General features: G+C 40.0%; 1 protein-coding gene across 7 annotated transcripts in view; it reads right to left on the bottom strand.

Annotated features, from left to right (window-relative positions):
• Positions 1-26,027, bottom strand: part of ESRP1 (epithelial splicing regulatory protein 1) — a 66,571-nt gene that overhangs the window by 5,754 nt on the left and 34,790 nt on the right. For 2 of the 7 annotated variants that reach the window (XM_063817331.1, XM_063817328.1), the window contains exons 13-15: positions 23,349-23,517; positions 8,929-9,079; positions 4,749-4,858 (exon numbers count right to left, since the gene is read on the bottom strand). In XM_063817331.1, coding sequence (XP_063673401.1) covers positions 4,784-4,858; positions 8,929-9,079; positions 23,349-23,517 — 395 coding nt within the window. In that variant the 3' untranslated portion in view covers positions 4,749-4,783. The remainder of the gene's footprint in view (positions 1-4,748; positions 4,859-8,928; positions 9,080-23,348; positions 23,518-26,027) is intronic. The other 5 variants (XM_001143826.8, XM_009455670.5, XM_009455672.5 and 2 more) reach the window with 3 other exon arrangements.

Raw genomic sequence — 26,027 nt, 5'->3', positions numbered from 1 at the left:
AGGCTGTGGCAGGCAGACAGCTTGAACCCAGAAGTTCAAGACCAGACTGGGGCAACATAGTGAGACCTTGTCTCTATGGGGACAAAAAAAAAAAAAAAAAAAGAAAAAGAAAAAGAAGAAAGCAACTTGGAATGTAACAGTAACTGGAGAAAAACACCCTTTCTGGTGATCTGAGGAAGCATTTCTTCCAGCCAGACACCCAATCTCCTTCCCAGAAAGGCTTGTGGGCATCTTGAATGGTTAAATGAGGCATATCTCCACTGATTCAGTGAGACAGTCAATGTGTGTTGGCTGGGTTGATGGGACAAGGCAAGAGAAGACAGAATAGTGTGACTTCTTTACCAGACCTCGCTGTGGGTGTTAGCTTTCTTTACCTGATCCTATAGCCAGCCATGAGATCATTCGCTCAATTTTCTTTTTTTTTTTTTTTTTTGAGATGGAGTCTTGCTCTGTCGCCCAGGCTGGAGCGCAGTGGCGCGATCTCAGCTCACTGCAACCTCCACCTCCCAGGTTCAAGCAATTCCCCTGCCTCAGCCTCCTGAGTAGCTAGGATTATAGGCACACACCACCACACCCAGCTAATTTTTTTCTATTTTTAGTAAAGACAGGGTTTCGCCATGTTGGCCAGACTGGTCTCGAACTCCTGACCTCAGATGATCCACCTGCTTCAGCCTACCAAAATGCTGGGATTACCGGCATGAGCAACCGCACCCGGCCCTCTTAACACACACACACACACACACACACACACACACACACACACACACATTTTTTTTTGAGTCGGAGTCTTGCTCTGTTGCCCAGGCTGGAGTGTAGTGGCGCGATCTCGGCTCACTACAAGCTCTGCCTCCCGGGTTCACCCCATTCTCCTGCCCCAGCCTCCCGAGTAGCTGGGACTACCGGCACCCGCCACCACGCCCTGGCTAATTTTTTGTATTTTTAGTAGAGACGGGGTTTCACCATGTTAGCCAGGATGGTCTCGATCTCCTGACCTCGTGATCCGCCCGCCTTGGCCTCCCAAAGTGCTGGGATTACAGGCGTGAGCCACTACACCCGGCCCTCTTAACATATTTTTAAAAATACTGTTAGTTTCCTGTCACTGCTGTTACCATAAATTGGGTGGCATAAAATAAGAGGTATTCATTCTCTAACAATTCTGGAGGCCAGGAATGAGAAACTGTGTCGGTGCGGCTGTGCATCCTCTGGAGGCTCCAGGGAGCAGTCAGGTCCTTGCCTCTTCCAGCTGCTGGTAGCTGGGAACACTCCTGGCCTGTGTCAACAGCTCTCTCATCTCTGCCTCCCTCGTCGTATTGCTGCCTCCTCTTCTGTATGTGTCTCTGTCTGATTTCCCTCTGCCTCTTTCTTACACGAGTGATTGTATCTAGGGACCACCCAGATAATTCATGATCTATTTTCCTCTCAAGAACCTCATTACAGCTTTTTCCATAGAAGGTAATAGTCACAGGTTCCAGGGATCAGGATGTGGACGTATCTCGGTGGCCACCATGAAGTCCACTGGAAGCCCTTTGCCATGCTACAGTTTGGTTAACAGAAAAGCATCCTCAGAGTGAAGGCAGAAGGCCTGGATCTTTTTGTTAGCTTGATCATTAGCTGTATGACTTGTGTAAGTTGCCTAACCTCTCTGGGTTTCATTTCCTCATCTGTCAAATGGGCCCATGATGCCTCCTTGCAGGCTTATGGTGGGTCTCAAATGAAACTGTGGATATAAGTACTTATAAGAACATGAGCCACTCGGTTATGATAATGAATTTGATATTGATAAGGAGGCGGTGAAAAATATGTGTATAACAATACAAGGTTAAGGGGAAAGAAACAAGGTTCAAAATTGCATGGGGGTATGAGAGGATGAAAGGAAGTATTTATTATGCTTGTTTCTGGGTGGTGAGATTATTAGTGACTTCTTTATACCTGTCTCTCTGTTCCAAATTCTTTGCAATGAGCACCCAATACTTTTATAATCCTATCTCCTAGAGTTGGTAAGATAATTAAATAAGATAAATTATGCCAAGTATTTCACACAGTAATCTATGCTTTTTTTGTTTTGAGACAGGGTCTTGCTCTTTGTCACCCAGGCTGGACTGCAGTGGTACAATCATGGCTCACTGCAACCTTGACCTCCTGGACTCAATTGACTCTCCTACCTCAGCCTCCAGAGTAGCTGGAGGTAAATGCCACCACACCTAGGTAATTTTCTGTATTTTTTTTCGTAGTGACAGGGTTTTGCCATGTTGCCCAGGCTGGTCTCAAATTCCTAGGGCTTAAGTGATCTGCCCACCTGAGTCTCCCCAGGTGCTGTGATTACAGGCATGAGCCACTGCTCTTAGCCAGATCTGTATTTTTAAAAATTTGCAATAGAGAGGCACATTGACCTGACTTTATTATGACGAAAAGATGCAGACATCTGGATTTGAACACAGTGCCCGATCTGTTATTCTGTCATGACTCCAAATATATAAACACAGGGTAGAAAACTAGAGGTGGTGAGTAATGGTTCGTAGTCAGTTTAGGACATTTCTGGTGTAATGTCAAAAGCTTCCATTTCCAGTCATTTCTTAGTCAGTATACTCATTTAAAAATATAGACTATGCGTTAATCAAATTCATAAACAACATGGTATTCAACAATGAACATGTGAAAAGAAAATATGGACCAAAATGGTATCAACAGGCTAGAACAATGTGTTCTCACCACTGAGACAAAGACTAGAGAACACCCATTACCACTGCAAAGCATTCGTACGTGACACTCCTTGGTAGGACCAAGATATACTGAAACCTCACCGAAAATGACAGATCTGAAAAAAATCTTCACTTCCAACTTAGAACTGGGGTTTCCACACTTCAGAGCAAAGGGCTAAGATGCAAATTCTTATTTCTCAATGATGACAAAGTATTGGCAACCTCATTTCCAGTTTAGAATCCACATGGTTAAAACCCACAGGGTCCTCAGCCATGAAAATGTTAATAGAATTGGAAAATGACATGCCAGCATGCCAGCTTCAGAAAACTCAACTCAAAAATGATGAAAAACCAGTATCAATTCCCAAACACATCCCTACAACTACATCTCCCAAGAAGCCTCAAAGAATGCCAGTATCCTTTAAGAAAAGATTGTGGATTAATGGGGACTGAGGAGAAAACATTAATCTAGAAGACAATTTTCAAAGAAAATTATCAGCATTCCTTTTGTCTACATTTAGTTCTAGAAAAGGAAAAAGACATGCAACAAAAACTTTCCAATCATTTTGGATTAAAGCACATTTAAACGTATGCCCAAATCTACTTAAACACATAATGCTAAGTGAAATAAATAAGCCAGTTACCGAAGGACCAATCAGTCTGCTTAGGAAGGACTACCTAGAATAGTCACATTCACAGAGACAAAGTAGAATGGTAGTTACCATAGGCTGGGGAGAAGGAGGAATGGAGAATTCTTGTTTCATGTATACAGAATGTTAGTTTGAGAAAATGAGAAAGTTCTGGAGCTGGACGTCGGTACCTGGTTGCACAATAATGTGAATGTACACTTAATGCTACTGGACACTTTAAAATTGTTAAGTTTCGTTGTGTCTATTTTACAACAATCTTTTTAAAAGAGGAAACAGGCTGAGCGCGGTGGCTCACGCCTATAATCCCAGCACTTTGGAAGGCTGAGGTGGGCAGATCACAGGGTCAGGAGTTCAAGACCAGCCTGGCCAACATAGTGAAACCCTGTCTCTACTAAAAAACACAAAAAAATAAGCCAGGCATGGTGGCAGGCGCCTGTAATCCCAGCTACTCGGGAGGCTGAGGCAGGAGAATCACCTGAATCCGGGAGCAGAGGTTGCAGTGAGCTGAGATTATGCCATTGCGCTCCAGCCCGGGCAACAGTGTAAGACTCTGTCTCAAAAAAAATAAAAATAGAACATAAAAGAGGAAACAGGAAAAAGTATACCCAATCCAAAAGAATCACTACATGACTCAGTGATTATACTCCTGGGTACACACCAAAGATAATTAAAAACAGATATTCAAATAATTATACATGAGTGGTCACATCAGCACCATTCACAATAGCCAGAAAGTGCAAACAATTAAAATGTCCATCAGTGGATAAATAAAATGTCGCATGTCCATACAATGAAATATTATTCAGTCATAAAAACAAATGAAGCATTAACACGTGCTACAAGGGTGAACCTAAAAAGACAAACACAGAAAAGGTCACATGTATGATTCCATTTATATGAAATATCCAGAATAGCCAAATCCATAGAGACAGAAAGCAGATTAGTTGCCAGGAGCTACTGGGAGAGAAAACAGGGAGTGACAAAAATGTTTTAGAACTAAATTGAGGTAGTAGTTGCACGATTTTGTGAATATACTAAAAACCACTGAGTTGTAAATGAGTTTAAAATGGTTAATTTTATGTTATGTAATTTTTACCTCAATTAAAAAAAAGAATACTCAACTTGTACTCCACATGAGAGATAGTAAATTAATGTCCAAAGGGAAAAGTTTTCCCTTGCCCCACAGTAACAAACAACTCTCATCCATTAATGTTGCTTAGATTCTATGTACCTAGATGACAAACTTAATTCTAGTCTCCATTCCTTCCAGGATATCTGATATTTTACATTACACTAAAGAAAAGAAGGATTCTCTCAGTTGATTTCTAAATGCCTTCAGAATCTTGATCTCTATTTGTTTGGCCCTTTATAATTTAACTTGCACATCATAAAGCCTTACCTTCTTTTCTGAGGATGTTCTAACTGCTGGGGCCCTTAAATACAAACCCATTCTTTGGGTAGAGTCCTGGCCTGGTCATTTGTGTGTATAAGTCCATCCTCGGTTGCATACTAAAATGCAAGTTAAAACAAACAAGATCAAAAGACGGACAAACTGTCACTATGGATAATATTTCAGCTAAATAGATCTACCAACAAAAGTATAGGACATTTAGATAGGAGGAAACAAACACAGGTACAAGCCATATACATATTTACTAACCCAAACCTTTATTTCTTAACATGTTTAAATACCATAAAAGTCCCTTCTAGGATGGACATTAGATTGAAAACATGGATTACACACACATACAAAACACCATACCACAAGAACCTAGGAGGCCAATTTCTTCAGATCTTGCCTAGTACTGTTTTCATGCTACTGCAAGTATGATTACATATCAAATATTTGAGCACTAGTTATTTGCAAGGGATTGTACAATAAGCCCAATACCCAGTATCTCCAAACAATGCAGTGAATTTTAGATAGTGTTAGATGTATTTGTAATATCAGTCTAATTCTCTCAACAGGGCAGCAAGTAGTGAGAGGTCCAAAGAAACAATAATCAGTACTTGAAGAGAAACAAAAACTAGCATCTATTGAAAATGTAAAAGGCATTGATGGTAAAGGGTAGTACAAAGAGCAAATGAAAATGTTAAAGGACTTATGTAAGGATACCTGAGAGTCCATTCAGTATGAAAACACATCATCTAAAATATACACACATTTATGGACCAGAATGACATCCTCATTACCAAGTATTTTCATGGTAGTTTGTAAATCCTTGGTCTTTGTGGCTTTACCTCCACCCTAGATGAAGTATGGAAGACACAAAGAGTAGTTTTTTGTTTGTTTTGAGACAGAGTCTTGCTCTGTCACCCGGGCTGGAGTGCAATGTCGCATTCTCAGCTCACTGCAACTTCCACCTCCTAGGTTCAAGCACTTCTCCTGCCTCAGCCTCCTGAGTAGCTGGGACTACAGGCATGCACCACCATGCGTGGCTACTTTTTGTATTTTTAGTACAGACAGGGTTTCACCATGTTGGCCAGGCTGGTCTTGAACTCCTGGCCTCAGGTGATCCACCTGCCTCAGCCTCCCAAACTGCTGGGATTACAGGTGTGAGCCACTGCGCCTGGCCTAGAGTAGTTTTATGTAAGAAATTTTGTTAAAGGTTGGGGGGAAAATACATTAAAAAATTATATTTAAAGATAATTTATAAAATTATATATGCCATTATTACATCAAGATATGTTTTTAAGAGACAGAATCAGAGACCATCAAATTTCTTCAGCTTCAGAACAGATAGAAAAGAAAAATAGGCTAGCTGCGGTGGCTCATGCCTGTAATCCTAGCACTTTGGGATGCCAACACAGGCGGGTCACGAGGTCAGGAGTTCGAGACCAGCCTGGCCAGCATGGTAAAACCCCATCTCTACCAAAAAAATACAAAATATTAGCCAGGCTTGGTGGCACGCGTGTAATCCCAGCTACTTGAGAGGCTGAGGCAGGAGAATTGCTTGAACCCAGGAGGTGGAGGTTGCAGTGAGCCGAGATTGCGCCACTGCACTCCAGCCTGGGCGACAGAGTGAGACTCCGTCTCAAAAACAAAAAAAAAAAAAAAGAGAGAAAGAAATTTTATTTACTCAACCAATTATTGCCTGGATATTTGCTTAGTTATGTAGTTATTATATAATTATATATAAAATAACTAGAAGTAAAATTAAAACCTCCCATTAAGCCGGCAACAGCCAATACATGCACGCTAGGTAAACACAGATTACACTTAAGTGAACAGTTTTCAAAAAATGTCATCCACTGATTTTATCATCTTGGTTGCCAAATCTAAAGAAGATGGAACCCTGTAGTGAATTTAACTGAGAACACGAAACAAGAAGGCATGTACTCTTCAAGACAGTAGAAAATACACATTTTATGTAAGAATGATACAAACTTGGGTTAGGTGTAAAGATTTTTGAGTGCATGCATTATGACTGCCTCAAAGCTCAAATTACTGAAGAAGATATCAGAATAATTTGATACGTTGAATTAGATAACCGAAGTTCCTATGTAATCCTAACTCACTGTTCCAGTTCATAAATTCCAAGCACTTCAGAAATGAAGGCCAAATGCCTTGAGATGAAATAATATTGCACAATCGTTATGTTTCTGGTTATACTAGACAAGTCTATTCCAACCTTGAATGGTTCTAAGAAGTTACTACAAAGAAAAACTGCTACAGACTGAAGTTATGTTATCTCAATTTTGAAGAATGTGAATCTTTTAGTCATAAACATAGAAATAATCCCGATTGCATGGTTGTGGTAAAATAAATACCCACAAATGCCAGGCATGACACTTTTTTTCTGAAACGGAGTCTCGTTCTGTCACCCAGGCTGGAGTGCAGTGCCGTGATCTTGGCTCACTGTAACCTCAGCCTCCTGGGTTGAAGCGATTCTCCTGCCTCAGCCTCCTGAGTAGCTGCGACTACAGGCGAATGCCACCACGCCTGGCTAGTTTTTGTATTTTTAGTACAGACGGGGTTTCATGTTGGTCAGGCTGGTCTTGAACTCCTGACTTCAAGTGATCCACCCACCTCGGTCTCCCAAAGTGCTGGGATTACAGGCGTGAGCCACCATGCCTGGCCGACACTCTTAATAATAAAGAGCAATTCTGCTTAATCTCATTACTAATTTATATGTAAGGCAACCTAATTCTATTCAGTGTGAATGTAAAAGTTTGTTAGTCAAACAAATGAAAAAGAAATTAATTCAGCTGAGTACTAAAACCTGAAACTTTCTTTGAACTTTCTTCACTTGGAAAACAATGGAAAAAATAAAATACACAAGTCAAAATGTTTTCTCCATAATAAGCAACCTTCTCAATAAGCTTTTAGTAAAATCTTCCTTTTATAATCTAATGAATCAGATAGGAAGTTTAAAAAGTAACTTTTTAACCCCTTTCAAAGTCTTCCAAAGGCAGCAAAATTGCTTAGGGAGGAGTGAGTATCTACTGACCTCCACCTTCCTTCAGCTTTTCACTATCAGCCATAGATTTTGTCAGAAAGTGTCCTTCATATGTTTAAAAACCCCTGAGAAAATGACAGCCACTTGGTAGGTTTGGGCTGGTAGCATCGCCCCTGAGATAATTTTAGCTGAGATCACAGTCCTCCATGACTCACAGATGCCAAGCTCGTAAACCCATTCTAATCACCAAATAGCCTCTACAGACACAACCCTTGTAATGCTGTACTGAAAATGCTCAAGGGCTATTTTAGAATGTGACTATTATTCCGAAAACAGCTTCTCCACTCCAAAGACTCAAGCAACGTTCAGATCCAGGAGGAAAGAGGACAATTGTTGCTATTAGTACAATAAAAAGACTATAAGTTACTTATTTTTTAGAAATGGCAGGAAAGAAGGAATTCAAGACTTAGGTAATTATGTGACTTGAGGAAAGAAAGGTATCTGCTTAGATGGAATGGCAATGTTCACTGTTAAAGAACTCTTACTAAAAATCATCTCATTCTTTAGCATATGTGAGAAAACAGCTGATGGACACAGACTGGGGTAGAAAAAAACTGCCAAGAGCAAACATTAGTCACAAGAATAAACATGAAAGGCTCGCCCAATACCTGAGAGCTCATTCTAAGGTGTTACCACCTAAAGACTCATGAGTGTCCTAGGAGTTAGGCAATTTTTTTTTTTTTCAGGTTATCCAGAGGCCTCTGGCCATGTTTAAATACTCACCTTTAAAACCCATGTTTAAGTACTTATTGGTTTAGTCAAGGATTTGACACTTGACTTTGAATAAAACCCCTTAGCCAATCCTATTCTAGATGTAAACACTCATACTGCTGCATGTCCTAAAGAGCTTTCCCCAAGTAGCTCACTTTTCAAAAAATAACCAACAGATTAAGTTGGAAGACTTAAGACAGCATGGAAAAGCCTTAATTTTTGACAAGGGGATGAGTCTGAAGTTGGTCCCCACAGTGACTCCAGATCTATTTGTTTCCATAAGCAAATGCATTAGCATATATACACACACGAGTTTCATAGAATCTGTTTCTTTCCTGGCTGCATTCTGTAGGCAAATCAACTTAAGTAATAAGGGCACTGAGGATTATTCTCCTTCAAGCTACTGACCTGGTAACCTTGGAAGAAGTTAAGAATTTCCTTAACTCCAGTATTGTAGGCCAGGCCCTGCATTCTGACCACCGTGCCAGGCTGTGGAGGGACACCGCTAAGATTAGCAGCTGTAGGGAAGTAGCCAAGACTATTAGGCGAACCTGGGGGGCTAAAGGGAGAGAAAGCACAGTGAACCAACAGGAATAGACAATGTTGAATACTTACTATAAAAACATTAGTTACTTAAGGAAACAGAATTTCTCAAGGCAACCTTTCTTATACTTCTCAGAGCCGTCTTTCCTAAGACAGGTGAAAACACCACAACAGTTCTGTCTCACATTTCCACGAAAGCCAAAAGTTGAAAGGCAGTGAGATTAGTGCAGAATTACATACAGGGCTTCCTCACATCCCTGAGATTCTTAAGAGAAGGACAGAAGTAAGCCTCATGTCAACTCCACCGCAAAGCACCACTTCCGAGGCCCAGCTCTCTGATGATTCACCGGCTAGCTACCAATAACACTAAGGCATGAAGAGGCACGTATACAAAGAACTAAAGGGAACCACAGCCACAGAGACCAGAAGTATCCAAAGTGATTGCACCGAAGAATAGACTGTTCTACCTATATATAGGAGCATGAGGAATAGCACAGCAGTACTACAGCAAATCAAAGTACTAGAGTGCCCATGGGTTATATTTTCCTGCCTTTTAAAAAATGGGGGTGGTGGACGTTGGAAGAGATACATAAAAATTAAATCAATCACCATTAACACAAGGGAGAAAATTGATGAGTGGGTCTTCCGGTATATCTGCAACCATAACCTCCAGGGAACACCAGCCAAGTAAACACCCAACTTTATGTGACAATTTGAGTCATTACCATATTATGCAATTAGTTTCACCCTGTTCCCACCCAGTCTGTTTTCTACCTCAATTGGTGGCCATTATTAAAAATTTTTATTACACAATTCATTTTACATAATATAGAGTTTAATATAATTAAAACTCATAATTGAAAATATATAGGGAATTTTTAAAAAGTCATCAGCCTAAAGAGTAATATAGACTTGCAACTTTGGATTATTAACCTTTATTCATCTTTCTGAGTTGGTAATTGTCCCATTTCAAGGATAATTAAACACATAATAGAAGGGACTAAAAGTCTTTGAGATTATCTATCATACATAATCCCAACAGATAGCTTAATAGGAATGGAGTCAGATGTGCCTCCAGTCCCAGACTCTGTCTATAATTAGCACAGCAAGCTTAAATCACTTAATTCCTTCATTTGCTTACTGGGGGGTGATCAGCACTTTCCTAGTTTCACAGAACTGCTCTTCAGCTTCAGTGACTTAACATATCAAATTACTTCATAAACCATAAAAATGCTGTAACATTACTTCATTCTTGCTATTTCCGTCACCATCATATTTCATCATTTAAAAAATAATGGGAGCCTGAACTATTACTTTACATTAAGCTGCCCTTAACCTTCTATGTTGCTAAAGCAGTGGTCTTTAACTAATTTGCAAGTAAGAATCAGCAGGGGAGTTTTTGTGTTTTTTTGTTTGTTTTTTAAACAACTCTCTATTATGAGATACTACCCCAACAAATTAAAAATTAGAAACTCAAGACAGCCAAACCCAGACATTGATATAAATATATTTTAAAGGCTACTATGTGATCACAATGTGAGATTTCAAGTCAATTTATGGGCAACTGTGAGACTAGAGAAAGAAGAAATGCTAAACTTTTGGTCTGAGTAGGACATTCGCCACTATTCAGCCATACCTCTTCATTTTTGCAGAGGTGGAAACAGAAACTAAGAGTTAGATAATTTCTCAACAGGTCCCATAAGTTACCTCTTGCCAAACTGTAAGAATCACCCAAACTCTTGACTTCTGGTTCATTGCTTTCCTCCTATACAACTAGCATTCACTCAAAGATGGTGTTTGCTCAGAAAGATAGCAAGTCTAATACTCAAAGACCATCGGGACTTCTGCACATATTTGATTACTTAGACTTTTCCAGACTAGATATAAAAGGTCATTTTCACAGCATACAACTTACTTTCACAGCTTTATCCTGCCATATTCTATTCCGCTTGCCTAAAGATCTTCTATAAATTAAGCCTGAGGTCTCTAGTACTCTCAAAATATAATCCAGATAAAACTAGCCAAAGTAAATGCTGCACAACTAGAAATTTAAGCTTATAAATGACAATTATATTCCGCATCTAAGGTACCATCTATTCTGATGAAGCTTAAATACAACACAATTTGGATTCTTATCCTTATTTTTCACAGCTATGATTACCTGCTGTATACAAGGAATCGTAAGAAAAATTTAAAAAGTCATATATCTACCTGACAGGACATGAAAGTAAGAATTTTTCATCAACCTAAATTCTAGGCCGGGTGCAGTGGCTCATACTTGTGATCCCAGCACTTTGGGAGGCCAAAGTGGGCAGATCACTTGAGGCCAGGAGTTCAAGACCAGCCTAGCCAACATGGTGAAATCCCATCTCCACTAAAAATCCAAAATATATATATATATATATATTAGCCAGGCATTGTAGCTCATGCCTGTAATCCTAGCACTTTGGGAGATGAAAGTGGGTCATCACTTTAGGCCAGGAATTTGACACCAGCCTGGCTAACACAGTGAAATCCTGTCTCTAAAAAACAAAAAACAAACAAACAAAAAAACAAAAAAAATTAGGCTGGGCACGGTGGCTCACGCCCGTAATCCCAGCATTTTGGGAGGCCAAGGTGGGTGGATCATGAGGTCAAGAGATCGAGACCATCCTGGCTAACACGGTGAAACCCCATCTCTACTAAAAAATACAAAAAAATTAGCCGAGCATGGTGGTGGGCGCCTGTAGTCCCAGCTACTCAGGAAGCTGAGGCAGGAGAATGGCATGAACCTGGGAGATGGAGCTTGCAGTGAGCTGAGATGGCGCCACTGCACTCCAGCCTGGGCGACAGAGCAAGACTCCATCAAAAAAAAAAAAAAAAAAAAAAAAAAAAAAAAAAAAAAAGCCAGGCATCATAGCACATGCCTGTGATTCCAGCTGCTTGGGAGGCTGAGGCACGAGAATCACTTGAACCCAGGAGGCAGAGGTTGCAGTGGGCCAAGATCGGCTGCACTCCAGCCTGGGCAACAAAGTGAGGCTCTGTCTCAAAACAAAAAAACCCTAAATTCTAAATTTTAAGGTCTTTTGTGGATTACTAAGAATCAGCAAAAATAATTTACATTATAAAAATGGCAAGATAAAGACAAATATGAACTTACATGTAGAAAAATAAAAAAGAATTTACTAAAAAACTACTAGATCTAATAAGCCAGTTCAGCAAGGTTACATAAGATCAATACACAAAATAAATCAACTGCATTTCTATACACTACAACAACCAAAAATAAAACAATTCCATTCACTATAGCATCAAAAATAATAGACTTAGAGAAACATTTAAAAGTGCAAGAGTTGCACACTGAAAACTACAAAACATTGTTAAAAGAAAAAAGATCATCTAAATAAATGGAAAGGCAGCCCATGTTCATAAATATGATTTTTTTTTTTTTTTGGAGACTGAGTCTCGCTATCACCCAGGCTGGAGTGCAGTGGTTCAATCTCAGCTCACTACAACATCTGCCTCCCAGGTTCAAGCAATTCTCATGCCTCAGCCTCCCAAGTACCTGGGATTACAAGTATGTGCCAACACATCTGGCTAATTTTTATATTTTTAGTAGAGACAGGATTTCACCATGTTGGCCAGGCTGGTCTCAAACTACTGGCTTCAAGTGATCTGCCCACCTCGGCCTCCCAAAGTGTTGGGATTACAGGCGTGAGCCACCATGCCTGGGTAAGAATTAATATTGCTAAAATGGCCATACCACCAAATTGATCTACAGGTGCAATGCAATAGCTATCAAAATTCCAGCTGTCTTTTGTACAGAAATTGACAAAACTGAACCTAAAATGTATATGGAAATAAAAAGGATCCAGAATAGTCAACAAAGAAAAAGTAGGACGACTTTTTCTTCACAAATTCAAAACGTACTACAAAGCTACAGCAATCATTACAGTATAGTACCAGCATAAGGAGAGGCATATAGACCCACGGAATGTAACTGAGAGAACAGAAATAAACCTTTACATTTATTATCAATTGGTTTTGTTTTTGTCTGTTGAGGCATTTTATTTGCATGTATTATATCCCCAAGAACATGAATCCCAGGGTTTTCCCTCATGTGTGTTTTCATCTTGCTTCTTCATGGTCTGTGATGCCAGCCGAAGTTGTCAGTATAATGAAACCAAACTGATGATGTGGAAGCAGATAATTCTGCCACTTTTCTAGATCTTTGAGTTGCACATGAAATCTGAGGATGATCACACTTGTTTAACTTGCCTGTGAGGTTCACAACAATTTCCCCAGCTCTGTGATCTCAAATGACTTCAAATTCGCCATTGTAACCATGCTTCATCATCAGTCAGAAACTGGACAATAACACTGGGCACAGCCTTCTAAGAACCTGATGTTTGCCTCTTGTTTTGACATTGTTGATGCTCTTAAGAGCAATGGTCAGGACATTCATGTGCACCATTTTGATGGCACAAAAACAGCTGGTCATAGATTTTTGATAAGAGTTATTAGAACGCAATTTGATGGGAAAGAGGTGTTTTCAATAAATGGTGCTGGAACAATGGACTATCAACACGTAAAAGGATGACTTTGTTTTTCTCTAAAGGGATGATTTTAGACCCCTACCTCACACCATACAAAAAATGAACTCAGATCGAATTATACCTAAATCTAAGAGCTAAAACTATAAAACACTTACAAAACATAGTAGTAAATCTTTGTGACCCTGGGTTAGACATCACACCAAAAGTGTAAGGGAAAAAAGAATAAATTAACAATCAAAATTAAAAACTTTTATACTTTAAAGGACACTACCAAGAAAATGAAAAGACAACCTACAGAATTGGAGAAAATATTTGTAAATGACGTCTTATAAAATCTCATATATTTAGAATATATGAAAAAAATTTACAAGTGAAAATAATCCAATTTAAAAATGTGCAAAGGATTTGAGTAGACATTTCTCCAAAGATGTGCAAATAGCTAAGAATCACATAAAAAGATTCTCAAAACCAATGCTCATTAAGGAAATGCAAATCAAAATCATAATGAGATAGCAAACCCACACCCAAGAAAATGGGTAAAATTAAAGACAGTAAGAATTGGAAAGCAATTACAGAAATTAGAACCTTTATATATTGTTAGTGGGAATGTCAAATGGTGAAGCCACTTTGGAAAACAGCTTGGTTGGCAGTTTCTTGAAAGCTAAATAGTTACTGTATTATCCAGCAATTCCACTTCTAGGTATATACCCTAGAAAACTGAGAACCTATGTCCACACAGAAACATGAATGCATATGTTTCAAGTAGCATTATTCTTAATAGCCAAAAAGTGTAAACAACTCTAAATAGTCATCAACTGATGAATGGATAAACCAAATGTGGTATGGCTCTACAATGGATTATTTCACCATAAAAGGGATGATATATGTCACAATATGAATGAAACTGAAATATTATCTGGAATAGGAAAATCAAAAGAAATAGAAAATGGATTGATAGTTGTTTAGGGGTGGGGAGAGGGGTGAGTGAAGAGATAGAGGACAGGCAAATGGGAGTTTCTAACTAATGGGCATAAGGTTTCTTTTTGGAGTGACATAATATTCTAAAATTAGACTGTTACATGATTACCTAAAGATTAGATTGTAAAATTATTCTACAATTGTAAATTTTGGAACTCTGTAAATATACTAAAAATGACCAAACACCTAAAATAGGTAAATTTTATCAAATTATCTCAAAGCTGTAATAAAAATCATGTGTATAGGCTTTATGGCAGTAGTTTAGAGAAATATAAGGATTAAGCATGAAATTTTCTACTTGCACGCCAAATAAGAATAAAAAGTTCTTTAAAAAGAGCTATGCCAATTAGTAACTCATCTGAAGTTATGTTCAATAATGTCACTGTTTTAGATTTTTACCTCCATTATACCTTTACATTTCAGATTCTCAAGTTCCAGTATTTATTAACATATCATATATACATTGTGTCAATAATGTAACTTGTACTCAAAAGATATACAAGTTCAAAAATTGATAGGACCACAGAGGAACCGAAGGGTTAGGGACAAATGACCAAGTCAATGTAACAGTGTATTCAAAGGTCCTACAGTTTTGGAGACTGTACCACATCAAATAAACTAACAAGGAGACTGTCATGGAGCTGGAGAAGCAACCTTAAGGTTACCTGAACAAAGAGCTGAAGGGATGTGAGAGGAAATGAAGGGAAAGAAATTAATACTAGAGGGGCTGTTCCAAAGGCTTGTATCCAGAAAACTGCTAGAGCATCACAGTTGCAAAGACATTAATTACTTAGGATCACAGCCAAGGCTCCTTCAGTAAGCTGCACCAAGATCATGTTAGGAAATTACTGAATGAAATACATGAGTTAATATATTATAAAGTTGCTGAAGACTTCCTCCACTGCAACACTTAATATCCTCTGTACATATATAGGTAACGTAGGCCAGCCCTGGTGGCTCATGCCTGTAATCCCAGCACTTTGGGAGGCCGAGGCGGGTGGATCACTGGAGGTCAGGAATTCAAGACCACTCTGGCCAACATGGCAAAACTCTGTTTCTACTAAAAATACAAAAATTAGCCAGGGTAGTGGGTGCCTCAGGAGACTGAGGCAAGAGAATCGCTTGAACCCAGGGGGCAGAGGTTGCAGTGAGCCGAGATTGCACCACTGCACTCCAGCCTGGGTGACAGAGGGAGACTGTGTCTCAAACAAAACAACATATATAGGTATTAAGTTTTTCCAAGCACAACGTAAATAAAAATTCCATTTCCCTGATAAGTTATGATATCCTTTCCTTTAAAATTATGAATTTTACCATTCAATCTTCCTTTGCTTTGACTACCTGCTCCCAGCCCATTGTTTTGTTTTTGTTGGCTTTTTTTTTGAGACTGTCTCCCTGTCACCCCGGCTGGAGAGCAGTGGCACAATCTGTAACCTCCATCTTTCGTATTCATGCCATTCTCATGTCTCAGCCTCCCAAACAGCTGGGATTATAGGCATCTGCCACCATGCCTGGCTAATTTTTTTATTTTTTCAGAATGGAGTTTTGCCACGTTGGCCAGGATGGTCTCGAACTCCTAACCTCAGGTGATTTGCTCTCCTCAGCCTCCCAAAGTGCTGGGATTACAAAGCCACCATGCCCAACCCTATTGTTTTGTTTTCTGAGACAGGGTCTCACTGTCAACCAGACTAGAGTGCAGTGGCACAATCACAGCTCACTGCAGCCTCAAGCTCCCGCACAGCCCACTGGTATGCCAGTATCAATTTAATTGGCCAAGATTCTGTTATTGGACTATCCACAAATTTCTCCCTATGCTATATTTTCCAGACCCTGACATATATTGTCTAGTTTTATAATATACAGTGTAGCCTAATAAATCATATACAATTATATGTAAAACAAGATATGAACATGCTGGATGCCAAGATGCCCACCACATCAACATACTCATAATATATGCTATATTGATAACAAGACTTATAATACTCTTCCTCCATTTAATAATCACAAAATACAAACATTGGTAATACTAATTAATATTATCAGGTGATTTCTAAAATAAAGGTAGTCAGAAGTATGAGAGTATTGATAATATTCACAATTTGAGGATTTGCCATATATAGATATATATGGCTTTTTTTTTTTTTTTTTTTTTTTTTAAAGACAGGCTTGGGCTGTCTCCCACACCACAATGAGCACGATCACAGCTCATTGCAGCTTCAATCTCCAGGCTCAAGCGATCCTCTAGCCTCAGCCACCCAGGTAGCTGGGACTACAAATGGGTGCCACCATCCCAACTTAAATTTTTTGTATGCCCAGGATGGTCTCGAACTCCTGGGCTCCAGCGATCCTCCTACCTCGGCCTCTTAAATTTCTGGGATTACAGGCATGAGCCACCACGCCCTGCAGACTTGCTATAATTTCACTAAAAAAGAGAGGCCAAAGTATCATATGTATGGTTAGAGAAATTGATTAAGTGGAAGATTAGAGAATTACAGTCTCCCCTCTGAATGAGTGACTACATATTGTTTCACATTTTTGAGAAACCCTGCAGAAAAATCTAATTATCACTGCTTTGTAAAATGACCACACAGAACCATTTTACCAACATTAACATCCCTAGTGTTACAAATACCACATATTTGGGAGTAACTGGAGACATACTGTTTCAATCCTTGCCAGTGTAAAACCTAAAGTCAGTTTTCATGTAGGAAACCTTTAAACTGACTTTAATTTTCATCTGAAATTAACAAGGTTAACTTTTCGAGATTCTTCATGGATTTAATAACTACAGCAGTCTATGGACTGATGACTACCTCTGGACGCTGGATTTCTGTTAGTGCTCCTAAAAGTCCATACAGGCTTCTCCAGGCCTGCGCTTCTACCACTCAGAGAAAGTCTAAGGAACCAAACAAATAAATAGGAAAACACTTTGGCACAAATAAATAAATCTTCCAAGAATCTATCTCACCCAAATACCTGGCAAATTTATGTGCTGTCAAAAAAGTTTGGTAACTAAACTTAAATTTACCCCAAGGCCGGGCGCAGTGGCCCACGCCTGTAATCCCAGCACTTAGGGAGGCCGAGGCGGGTAGAGCACCTGAGGTTGGGAGTTCGAGATCAGCTTGACCAACATGGACAAACTCCATCTCTACTAAAAATACAAAATTAGCTGGGCATGGTGGTGCATGCCTGTAATCCCAGCTACTCGGGAGGCTGAGGCAGGAGAATCGCTTGAACCTGGGAGGCGGAGGTTGTGGTGAGCTGAGATCGCGCCATTAAAGTTTTTACATTAGCAAAGGGTCATTTCCTCCCTGAAAGCCATACTGAACTCTCGCTGACTAGTAGTAGAGAGTGAGCTGCCCATGGCAGTTGTTCTTCCTTACATTATTTAGAAACCTAATCCAAACTAAAACACCTGATAATCATAATCATGACCACCCACAAAAATTACCTGGCACTTCTCTCATATTATAATATTGCTTCATATTGCATCACTATTACTATTATTTCTAGCATCATTTCATTGGATGCTAAATTCTTGTTTGCATTTGTGATACTAAATATTTAACTTGTCAGAAAACTTTTAAATCAAGAATTCTTTTTTCTTGGTCCTATGAGAACACTTGCAACAACAAGCAAATTAGAAAGTAAACTGATTCCCATATGTTACCATTGGGATAAACTAGGTGAAGTGTACAAGGGATCTCCATGTATTATTTGTTACAACTGCATGTGAATCTCAATAAAAATTTCAAGTAAAAAAGTAAACTGGAATAAGAAGAGCAAGTTCAAAATAGGAAATGTAAGCATCTCTCAGAGGCTTGGTATTCTTCTGGTTCAACTACAAAGAATTCCAGGATAGAACACAGTAACACAACAAACCAAAGATCGATGTGCTTAGTAACACATACATATTACTAAATATACATATTCATAGGCCGGGTGCGGTGGCTTGCGCCTGTAATCCCAGCACTTTGGGAGGCCGAGGCAGGCGGATCACTTGAGGTCTGGAGTTGGAGACTAGCCTGACCAACATGGAGAAACCCTGTCTCTACTAAAAATACAAAATTAGCTGGGCGTGGTGGCACATGCCTGTAAACTCAGCTACTTGGGAGCCTGAGGCAGGAGAATTGCTTGAACCCAGGAGGTGGAGGCTGCAGTGAGCTGAGATTGTGCCACTGCATTCCAGCCTGGGCAACAAGAATGAAACTCCGTCTCAAAAAAAAAAAAAAGAAAAAAAAAAAATATATATATATATATTGAATAATGAATATATATGTATCTATACACATATATATATTCATTCATTAGGTTATAACAAAAGCGGGTTTTAAAACAAATGGTTACAAGAAAGACAATGGTTATTCCTCACCATAAAGCTTTTATACAAGCTTGCACAGTTTACTTGTGACTACATCACTCATTAAAAAAAGTAAAACTTCCTGTGCTTCCTTTGTTGGCACAAAATGTTGTTACTTGGCTGGGCATGGTGGCTCACACCTGTAATCCCAGCACATTGGGAGGCTGACGTGGGAAGATTGCTTGAGCTCAGTACTTTGAGACCAGCGTGGGCAACAAAGTGAGACCCCGTCTCAACAAAAAGTCAAAAAATTAGCCAAGTGAGGTGGTGCATGCCTATAGTCTCAGCTACTTGGGAGACTGAGGCATGAGGATCACCTGAGCCTGGGAGATCAAGGCTGCAGTGAGCCATGGTAGCGCCACTGCACTCTGCCCTGGGTGACAGAGCCAGACTACATCTCAAAAAACAAAGACAAAAAAGATGATGTTACTTGTAATTTATAGTGTCGTACGAAAAGCAAGAGATGCATAGAAGGTATGTATGTCATTCAGTCTTTGAAGAATCAGCATGTCTCCCACCTATGCAACAGCTTTGCTGCAAAGGAGAATATTCTTTTCTGAGAAAAATGAGAGGTCAGAAGAAAAAGTAGGGCTTGATGTAATGAAAGAGAAAAGATGTGAGGTAACTGATTTTGCACTGATAATCAGAGAGGACCCAAATAGAAAGCCCTTCTAAATATTTTTCTGCCCTAGCTAAGGTATGAGTCACTGGATAACTGAAACCCTCTTCTGAGGTAGAGAAGGGGGTGAAAAGCCCAAAAAGAGAAAACAAAACCACATGAGGCATACATGCTTTCATTTCACCTGCTCTTCCAGATGCTGTTGTGACAGCGTCATTTATTTTTATTTTTTGAGACTGAGTCTCGCTCTGTCACCCAGACTGGAGTGCAGTGGCATGATCTTGGCTCACTGCAACCACCGCCTCCCAGGTTCAAGTGATTCTTCTGCCTTGGCCTCCCAAGTAGCTGGAACTATAGGTGCCCACCACCATGCCCTGGCAATTTTGGTATTAGTAGAGACGGGGTTTCACCATATTGGCCAGGCTGGTCTTGAACCCCTGACCTCGTGATCTGCCTGCCTCGGCCTCCCGAAGTGCTGGGATTACAGGGGTGAGCCACCACACCCAGCCATTTTTATTATTTATTTTTTGAGACGGAGTCTCGCTGTGACGCCCAGGCTGGAGTGCAGTGGCACAATCTTGGCTCACTACAGCCTCCGTCTCCTGGGTTCAAGCAACTCTCTTGCCTTAGCCTCCGTAGTAGCTGGGATTACAGATACTGACCACCACACCCAGCTACTTTTTGTATTTTTTAGTAGATGGAGTTTCACCATGTTGGCCAGGCTGGTCTCGAACCCCTAACCTCAAGCGATTTGCCCATCTCAGCCTCATAAAGTGCTGGGATTACAGGAGTGAGCCACCATGCCAAGCCAGTTTTTTTTTTTTTTTTTTTTTTTTTTTTTGAGATGGGGCCTTGCTCTGTCGCCCAGGCTGGAGTGCAGTGACATGATCTTGGCTCACTGCAAGCTCCTTCTCCCGGGTTCAAGCCATTCTCCTGCCTCAGCCTCCCAAGTAGCTGGGACTATAGGCACCCATCACCACGCCCAGCTAATTTTTTGTATTTTTTAGTAGAGACGGGGTTTCACCATGTTAGCCAGGATGGTCTCTATCTCCTGACCTTGTGATCCGCCCGCCTCGGCCTCCCAAAGTGCTGGGATTACAGGCGTGAGCCACAGTTTTTTATTTTTAGTAGAGATAGAGTCTCACTTTGAGACTCAGGCTGGTGTCTAACTACTGGCTTCCAGTGATCCTCCCACCTTTGCCTCCCAAAGTGCTGGGATTACAGGCATAACCCACCACTTGTGGCTTTTTTTTAATGGAAGAAATTTAAAAATAAAGAAAAACACAAGAGCTTCTGATTAATAATATCCCTAGAATATGCTGTTTCAGATTTCCCACTTATCAGAGTGGAGGCCAAAACATACTTGAGCATTTACATAACAAAGTTTTTTAATAGCCTCAAATGCCCAGTAGTTATGCCAGGTTAGAAATTAATGTTTTTCACCGAGCGTGGTGGCTCACACCTGTAATCCCAGCACTGTGGGAGGCTGAGACGGGCAGATCACCTGAGGTCGGGAGTTTGAGACCAGCCTCACCAACATGGAGAAACCCCTTCTCTACTGAAAACATAAAATTAGCCAGGCATGGTGGCACATGCCTGTAATGCCAGCTACTCAGGAGGCTGAAGCAGGAGAATAGCTTGAACCCGGGAGGCGGAGGGTGTGGTGCGACAAGATCACGCCATTGCACTCCAGCCCAGGCAACAAGAGCGAAACTCCAACTCAAAAAAAAGAAATTAATGTTTTTCTATCAAAATTATAAAACATCTTTGGCATATGCTTTTTAAATCATACCAGATTTGCAGCATAAATAAGAGCATATAATTCCCATGTTTGAATGCTTTCATGTTGTTATGTAGGTAATTTCACTAAAAGTGGGGAAATGTAAAATAAAATAACACACTCTAGGGGTTAATTTGGAAGTATTAGCTTATATATAATGCACCTGACCTTCGTTTTTAAAATTCCACTTCTGTAAAACTGTCCTACAGAAATACAAGCATGTCCCCTGCAACCCCAGCACTTTGGGACGCTGAGGCAGTGGATTACTTGAGCCCAGGAGTTTGAGACCAGCCTAGGCAAAATGGCAAAATCCCATCTTTAGTCAGGGAAAAAAAGTTTGAGAGAGAGATAAAATCAAGTATTTAAAGATCAACATGAGCTTTAATAGAGAAAAATTAAAAGTACGGATATCTACAAATAAACTTAAATTATATTTTTACTCTTTGGACATTTTGAGGAATTTACAAGAATGAGGTAAATATACACAGAAGTCACTGACACATTTTCAAGTTTTAAAAAAAGAAAGAAGGAACGATTAGACAGTACACATTAAGATGTCACATTATTTAGAAGCATACACGTGTATTACCAAACTGATAATAACAGTTACTTCTAGACTCGGAGGTGTATAAAATGGGAGTCTTTACTTTTACTCACTACACTCCTATACTCAGACTTAATAATGAGCACAATACAAATTTTAAAACTACTGGTAGAAAAAAAAAATTGACCTACAGGCCCACATCCAACATTACAGGAGCTATTAAGCCATAAATGTCAGTTCCTTCTGTCTTTGGGGCTTCAAGATTCATGGTCTCATTTCCAAGAAACTCCTTCCTGTACCACTACTCAGGTGGCAAGTAGTGATGGAAGTGGATATTCTACAATTACACTATAGGAACAAGAACACTGGCAGACATTCGGAGACACCAAGGATTCCATTCCTGACATTCTGATGACATAAGCAATTATCACAGGGTCCAGAGAGGGTGGCAGATTGGGGCTGGGCTACGTGTCTGGCACAGTATTCCATCATGAACAGTTACTCATGCTTCTTAGCCTTTTCAAACCTTCAGAAGACAGCTAGCTGACAACTGTCATAGCCTTTTTCTTATTTTTCTTCTCCAGTGGAATAAAAAATATTTTCAATAGCATTAATGTTTTAAAAACTTCTAACAAAATAAAAAACACAATTAAAAGTGGCTACAAACTTGCCTGTTATTATGAGACCCCTAACCCTTACTCCCTAGTGGAAAATTCTGTATTGGACAGGGAAGAAAAATACAACGCAACATAGCTGTAGGATCAGACAGGTTAGGTCCAAGACACTTATTATAAGCCTCATTTACATGCTCGTGCATGTACTCCAAATATTTCGTCTAAATAGCTTGGAAAGAAGCTAACATTCAGTCTCCCAACTCCCAGACTGACAACATTCTCTCCATTATATGCTAGTATGCTATGTCCGAGAAATTGAACACAACTAAAAAGACAGACTTAAAATATATAGACTCTAAGAAAACACTAAATAATCTAATTCTGGATTGGTTTATAGATTTGTTTAAAGATTTAGGAGGAAAAGAATATAAGCCCTGGAATATTTAAAGCAACAGTTTTTATTCACTGTGCCATAACATGAACTCATACTACTTCAAAATAGCATTGTTCCTCTTATGAATTTTCTTGTTTTATGATTCATTCATCTGATATTGCCATCCTATTGCAGTGATCACATCACTACTCACTTGGGGTCCTATGACAGGAGAGGTAAAAAAGGAAAGCTGTAGACATAGGTGACCTAAAAGATCATGCTGTCAGTATATGGTTAAAAACTATACTGCTTTTGCTTTGTCTTGAAACAATCTTCTTGGTCAGAGATATGACCAGAGGCTGTGGCCTGCCACGCTAACCTTCAACATGGCAGACAATATTCTTTTGTGAGCTCGGGCACTGGCTATCAAAGGAGTCCTTTGTTTCTGCCCCTCATTTCCACTTCTGTCAGAGCCTTACCTGGGATAGTACGCTGTGTAGTTCATGAAGAGCTGAGTGCCTGCTGGGTAGTACGCTGTGGAGGGCTGCAGTGCTCGTGGATTCAAAATCACAGAGGGCTGGTAAATGGCAGCTTCTGTAGGAATAACTGCAGCAGGAGCTGGAAATGTGTAGGAGGGAGGAGACAGGCCTAGATATGCAAAGAGAGATTCTTTGAGACATATTTGTAACAGCTGACATGCACGTGCTAGCACTAAAAACATAGTCACTGTTCCATCTACACATTTTAAAGAAAGAGACCACAGTTCTTTATCCTATCCCAAGCAATTTCCTTTTGATTATATAGTTAATACATAGAAGTATCTGAATTCCACCCTGTCAACCTAAAAAACAGTTCTTAGCCAGAAATTCGGAAACACCAAAATCAAGTGGATTTTCATGTCTTCTCAACCATTTCACAATATGTAATTTTTTTCCCTCATGTTCCTGAGTGCCAGTTACTACAAACCAACTCTCAGAGGAAAGAAACAAGGAACTGACGTTTAAGTTTCATACTAGAGGCTACTAAATATTTTAAATTTTAAGTTATGCTTCTACTCCCTCTTGCTACCTACCCGTCAGTACAGCATCAAATGAGAAGTGTTATGATAAACCTCTCTTGGCCACTACCACATATTAGGTCAAAGCATAGACTGTGCCAGAAGGAACTGACCTAAAAGAAACAAGCAGATCAACTCTGCATTATTCTCACCTAAAGGCTAGCCACATGATGGGCTTTGAAGCTAATTTATATTTTCAGACCTTTAAAAAGAAAAAAATCCAACCTGGGAAATAGTCCCAAAGGAATTGATGCCTAAGTCTTCCTGGGACTCAACTAATAAAAAGCTGGCTCAGATTAAATTAAAAAATGGGCCCAAACTCCATTGTCTTCTGGTTATCCAACATCTTCTAGGTTTAGAAACAGAAGACCAGTGGCTGGTCACTAGCTTTCACTTGTGGAATGAACACAACTATCTGGGCCATTTATACCCAATAGAAGAGTTAAGTTGAGATGCTGAATGAATATGGGGTCCCTGACTTTAAGCTTCATACCTAGAACCACCACATTTTGCAATCAGCAGAGGCCCAAGAAATAACTTTTTCCCATAAAAATCTCCAAGCTGACTTCAAATTGTCTTTTGTTCTTATGAGTTTCTACATTTCCATGGAGATGAATAAGACAGCAAGCTAAATATGGGCGTATAGTAAAAAGACCAACATATTGATCTCATATTTAACTTGAGTGCCTCTTTCACACTCATCAAAAACTGTGCAAAAGAAAGACCAACAATACAAATTGAGGCACCTAAGTCTCATAGAAAGTTATACAGCCTGTGCTCATATTCTGATTTCTTGTATTTTTTTTAGTAGAGACAGGGTTTCGCCATGTTGGTCAGGCTGGTCTCGAACTCCTGACTTCGGGTGATCCGCCCGCCTTGGCCTCCCAAAGTGCTGGGATTACAGGCGTAAGCCACCGCGCCGGTTCATATTCTGATTTCAAAACTATCAAGCAGTTCATTACAGGACAGTGCCTCACACCAATAAGACAAACACACATGGCTGGGTGTGGTGGCTCACGCCTGTAATCTCAGCACTTTGGGAGGCCGAGGCAGGCAGATCACAAGGGCAGGAGATCCAGACCATCCTGGCCAACATGGTGAGACCCCATCTCTACTAAAATACAAAAAATTAGCTGGGCATGGTGGCACACTCCTGTAGTCCCAGCTACTCAGGAGGTTGAGGCAGGAGAATCACTTCAACCTAGGATTCAGAGGTTGCAGTGAGCCGAGACTGAGCCACTGCATGCCAGCCTGGCAGAAAAGCAAGACTCCGTCTCAAAAAAAAAAACAAAAAAAACAAAAAAACACACACGCATAAACACACACACATAGTAGGTGTAAGTCTGTTCAGCTTCAAAACAAAGGTAGAAATTTTCGATAACCAAATAGATTGGGCTGCAATGTTTTGGGCATTCCTCAAACAAAAGGATAGCTTTTTTTTTTTTTTTTTTGAGACTGAGTCTCACTGTCGCCCAGGCTGAAGTACAGTGGCGCAATCTCAGCTCACTGCAACCTCCGCCTCCCGTGATCAAGCGATTCTCTTGCCTCAGTAGCTGGTATCACAGATGTGTGCCACCACTCCTGGCAATTTTTTGTGTTTTTAGTAGAGACGGGGTTTCACCATGTTGGCCACTCCTGACCTTATGTGATCCACCTGCCTCAGCCTCCTAAAGTGATGGGATTACAGGTGTAAGCCACCATGCCCAGCCTAGGATAGCTAATCTTATATATCTAAAGTAGTGTATATGCACTGACTACAAAAATGAAGTTAAACATAAAACATTCCTTCTTAAGAAAGTAAGTTAACAAACTTTAAGAAGTTGCATAAAAGTTAAATGCAACATAAACTCGTTATGTTGCTCAAGCTGGTCTTGAGCCCCTGGCCTCAAGTGATCCTCCCACCTTGGCCTCCCAAAGTGCTGAGATTACAGGTGTGAGTCACTGTACCTGGCTGACACATGGATTTTAAATCTTTTTTATTTGGAGGCTTGTGAGGAAAAATGGGTAAAAATGAAAGTCTTCAGAGGAAAAATCTGTAATGACCAGGAGGAGGGACAAGTGAAAGGATATTCCAAAAGCAGAATTTGGGTCACACATGATG

This window comes from Pan troglodytes, chromosome 7 (assembly GCF_028858775.2).
Source record: "Pan troglodytes isolate AG18354 chromosome 7, NHGRI_mPanTro3-v2.0_pri, whole genome shotgun sequence".
Classification (NCBI taxonomy): domain Eukaryota; kingdom Metazoa; phylum Chordata; class Mammalia; order Primates; family Hominidae; genus Pan; species Pan troglodytes.
Note: the sequence above shows the minus strand (reverse complement) of the source record. Positions and strands in the feature narration are given on the sequence as shown.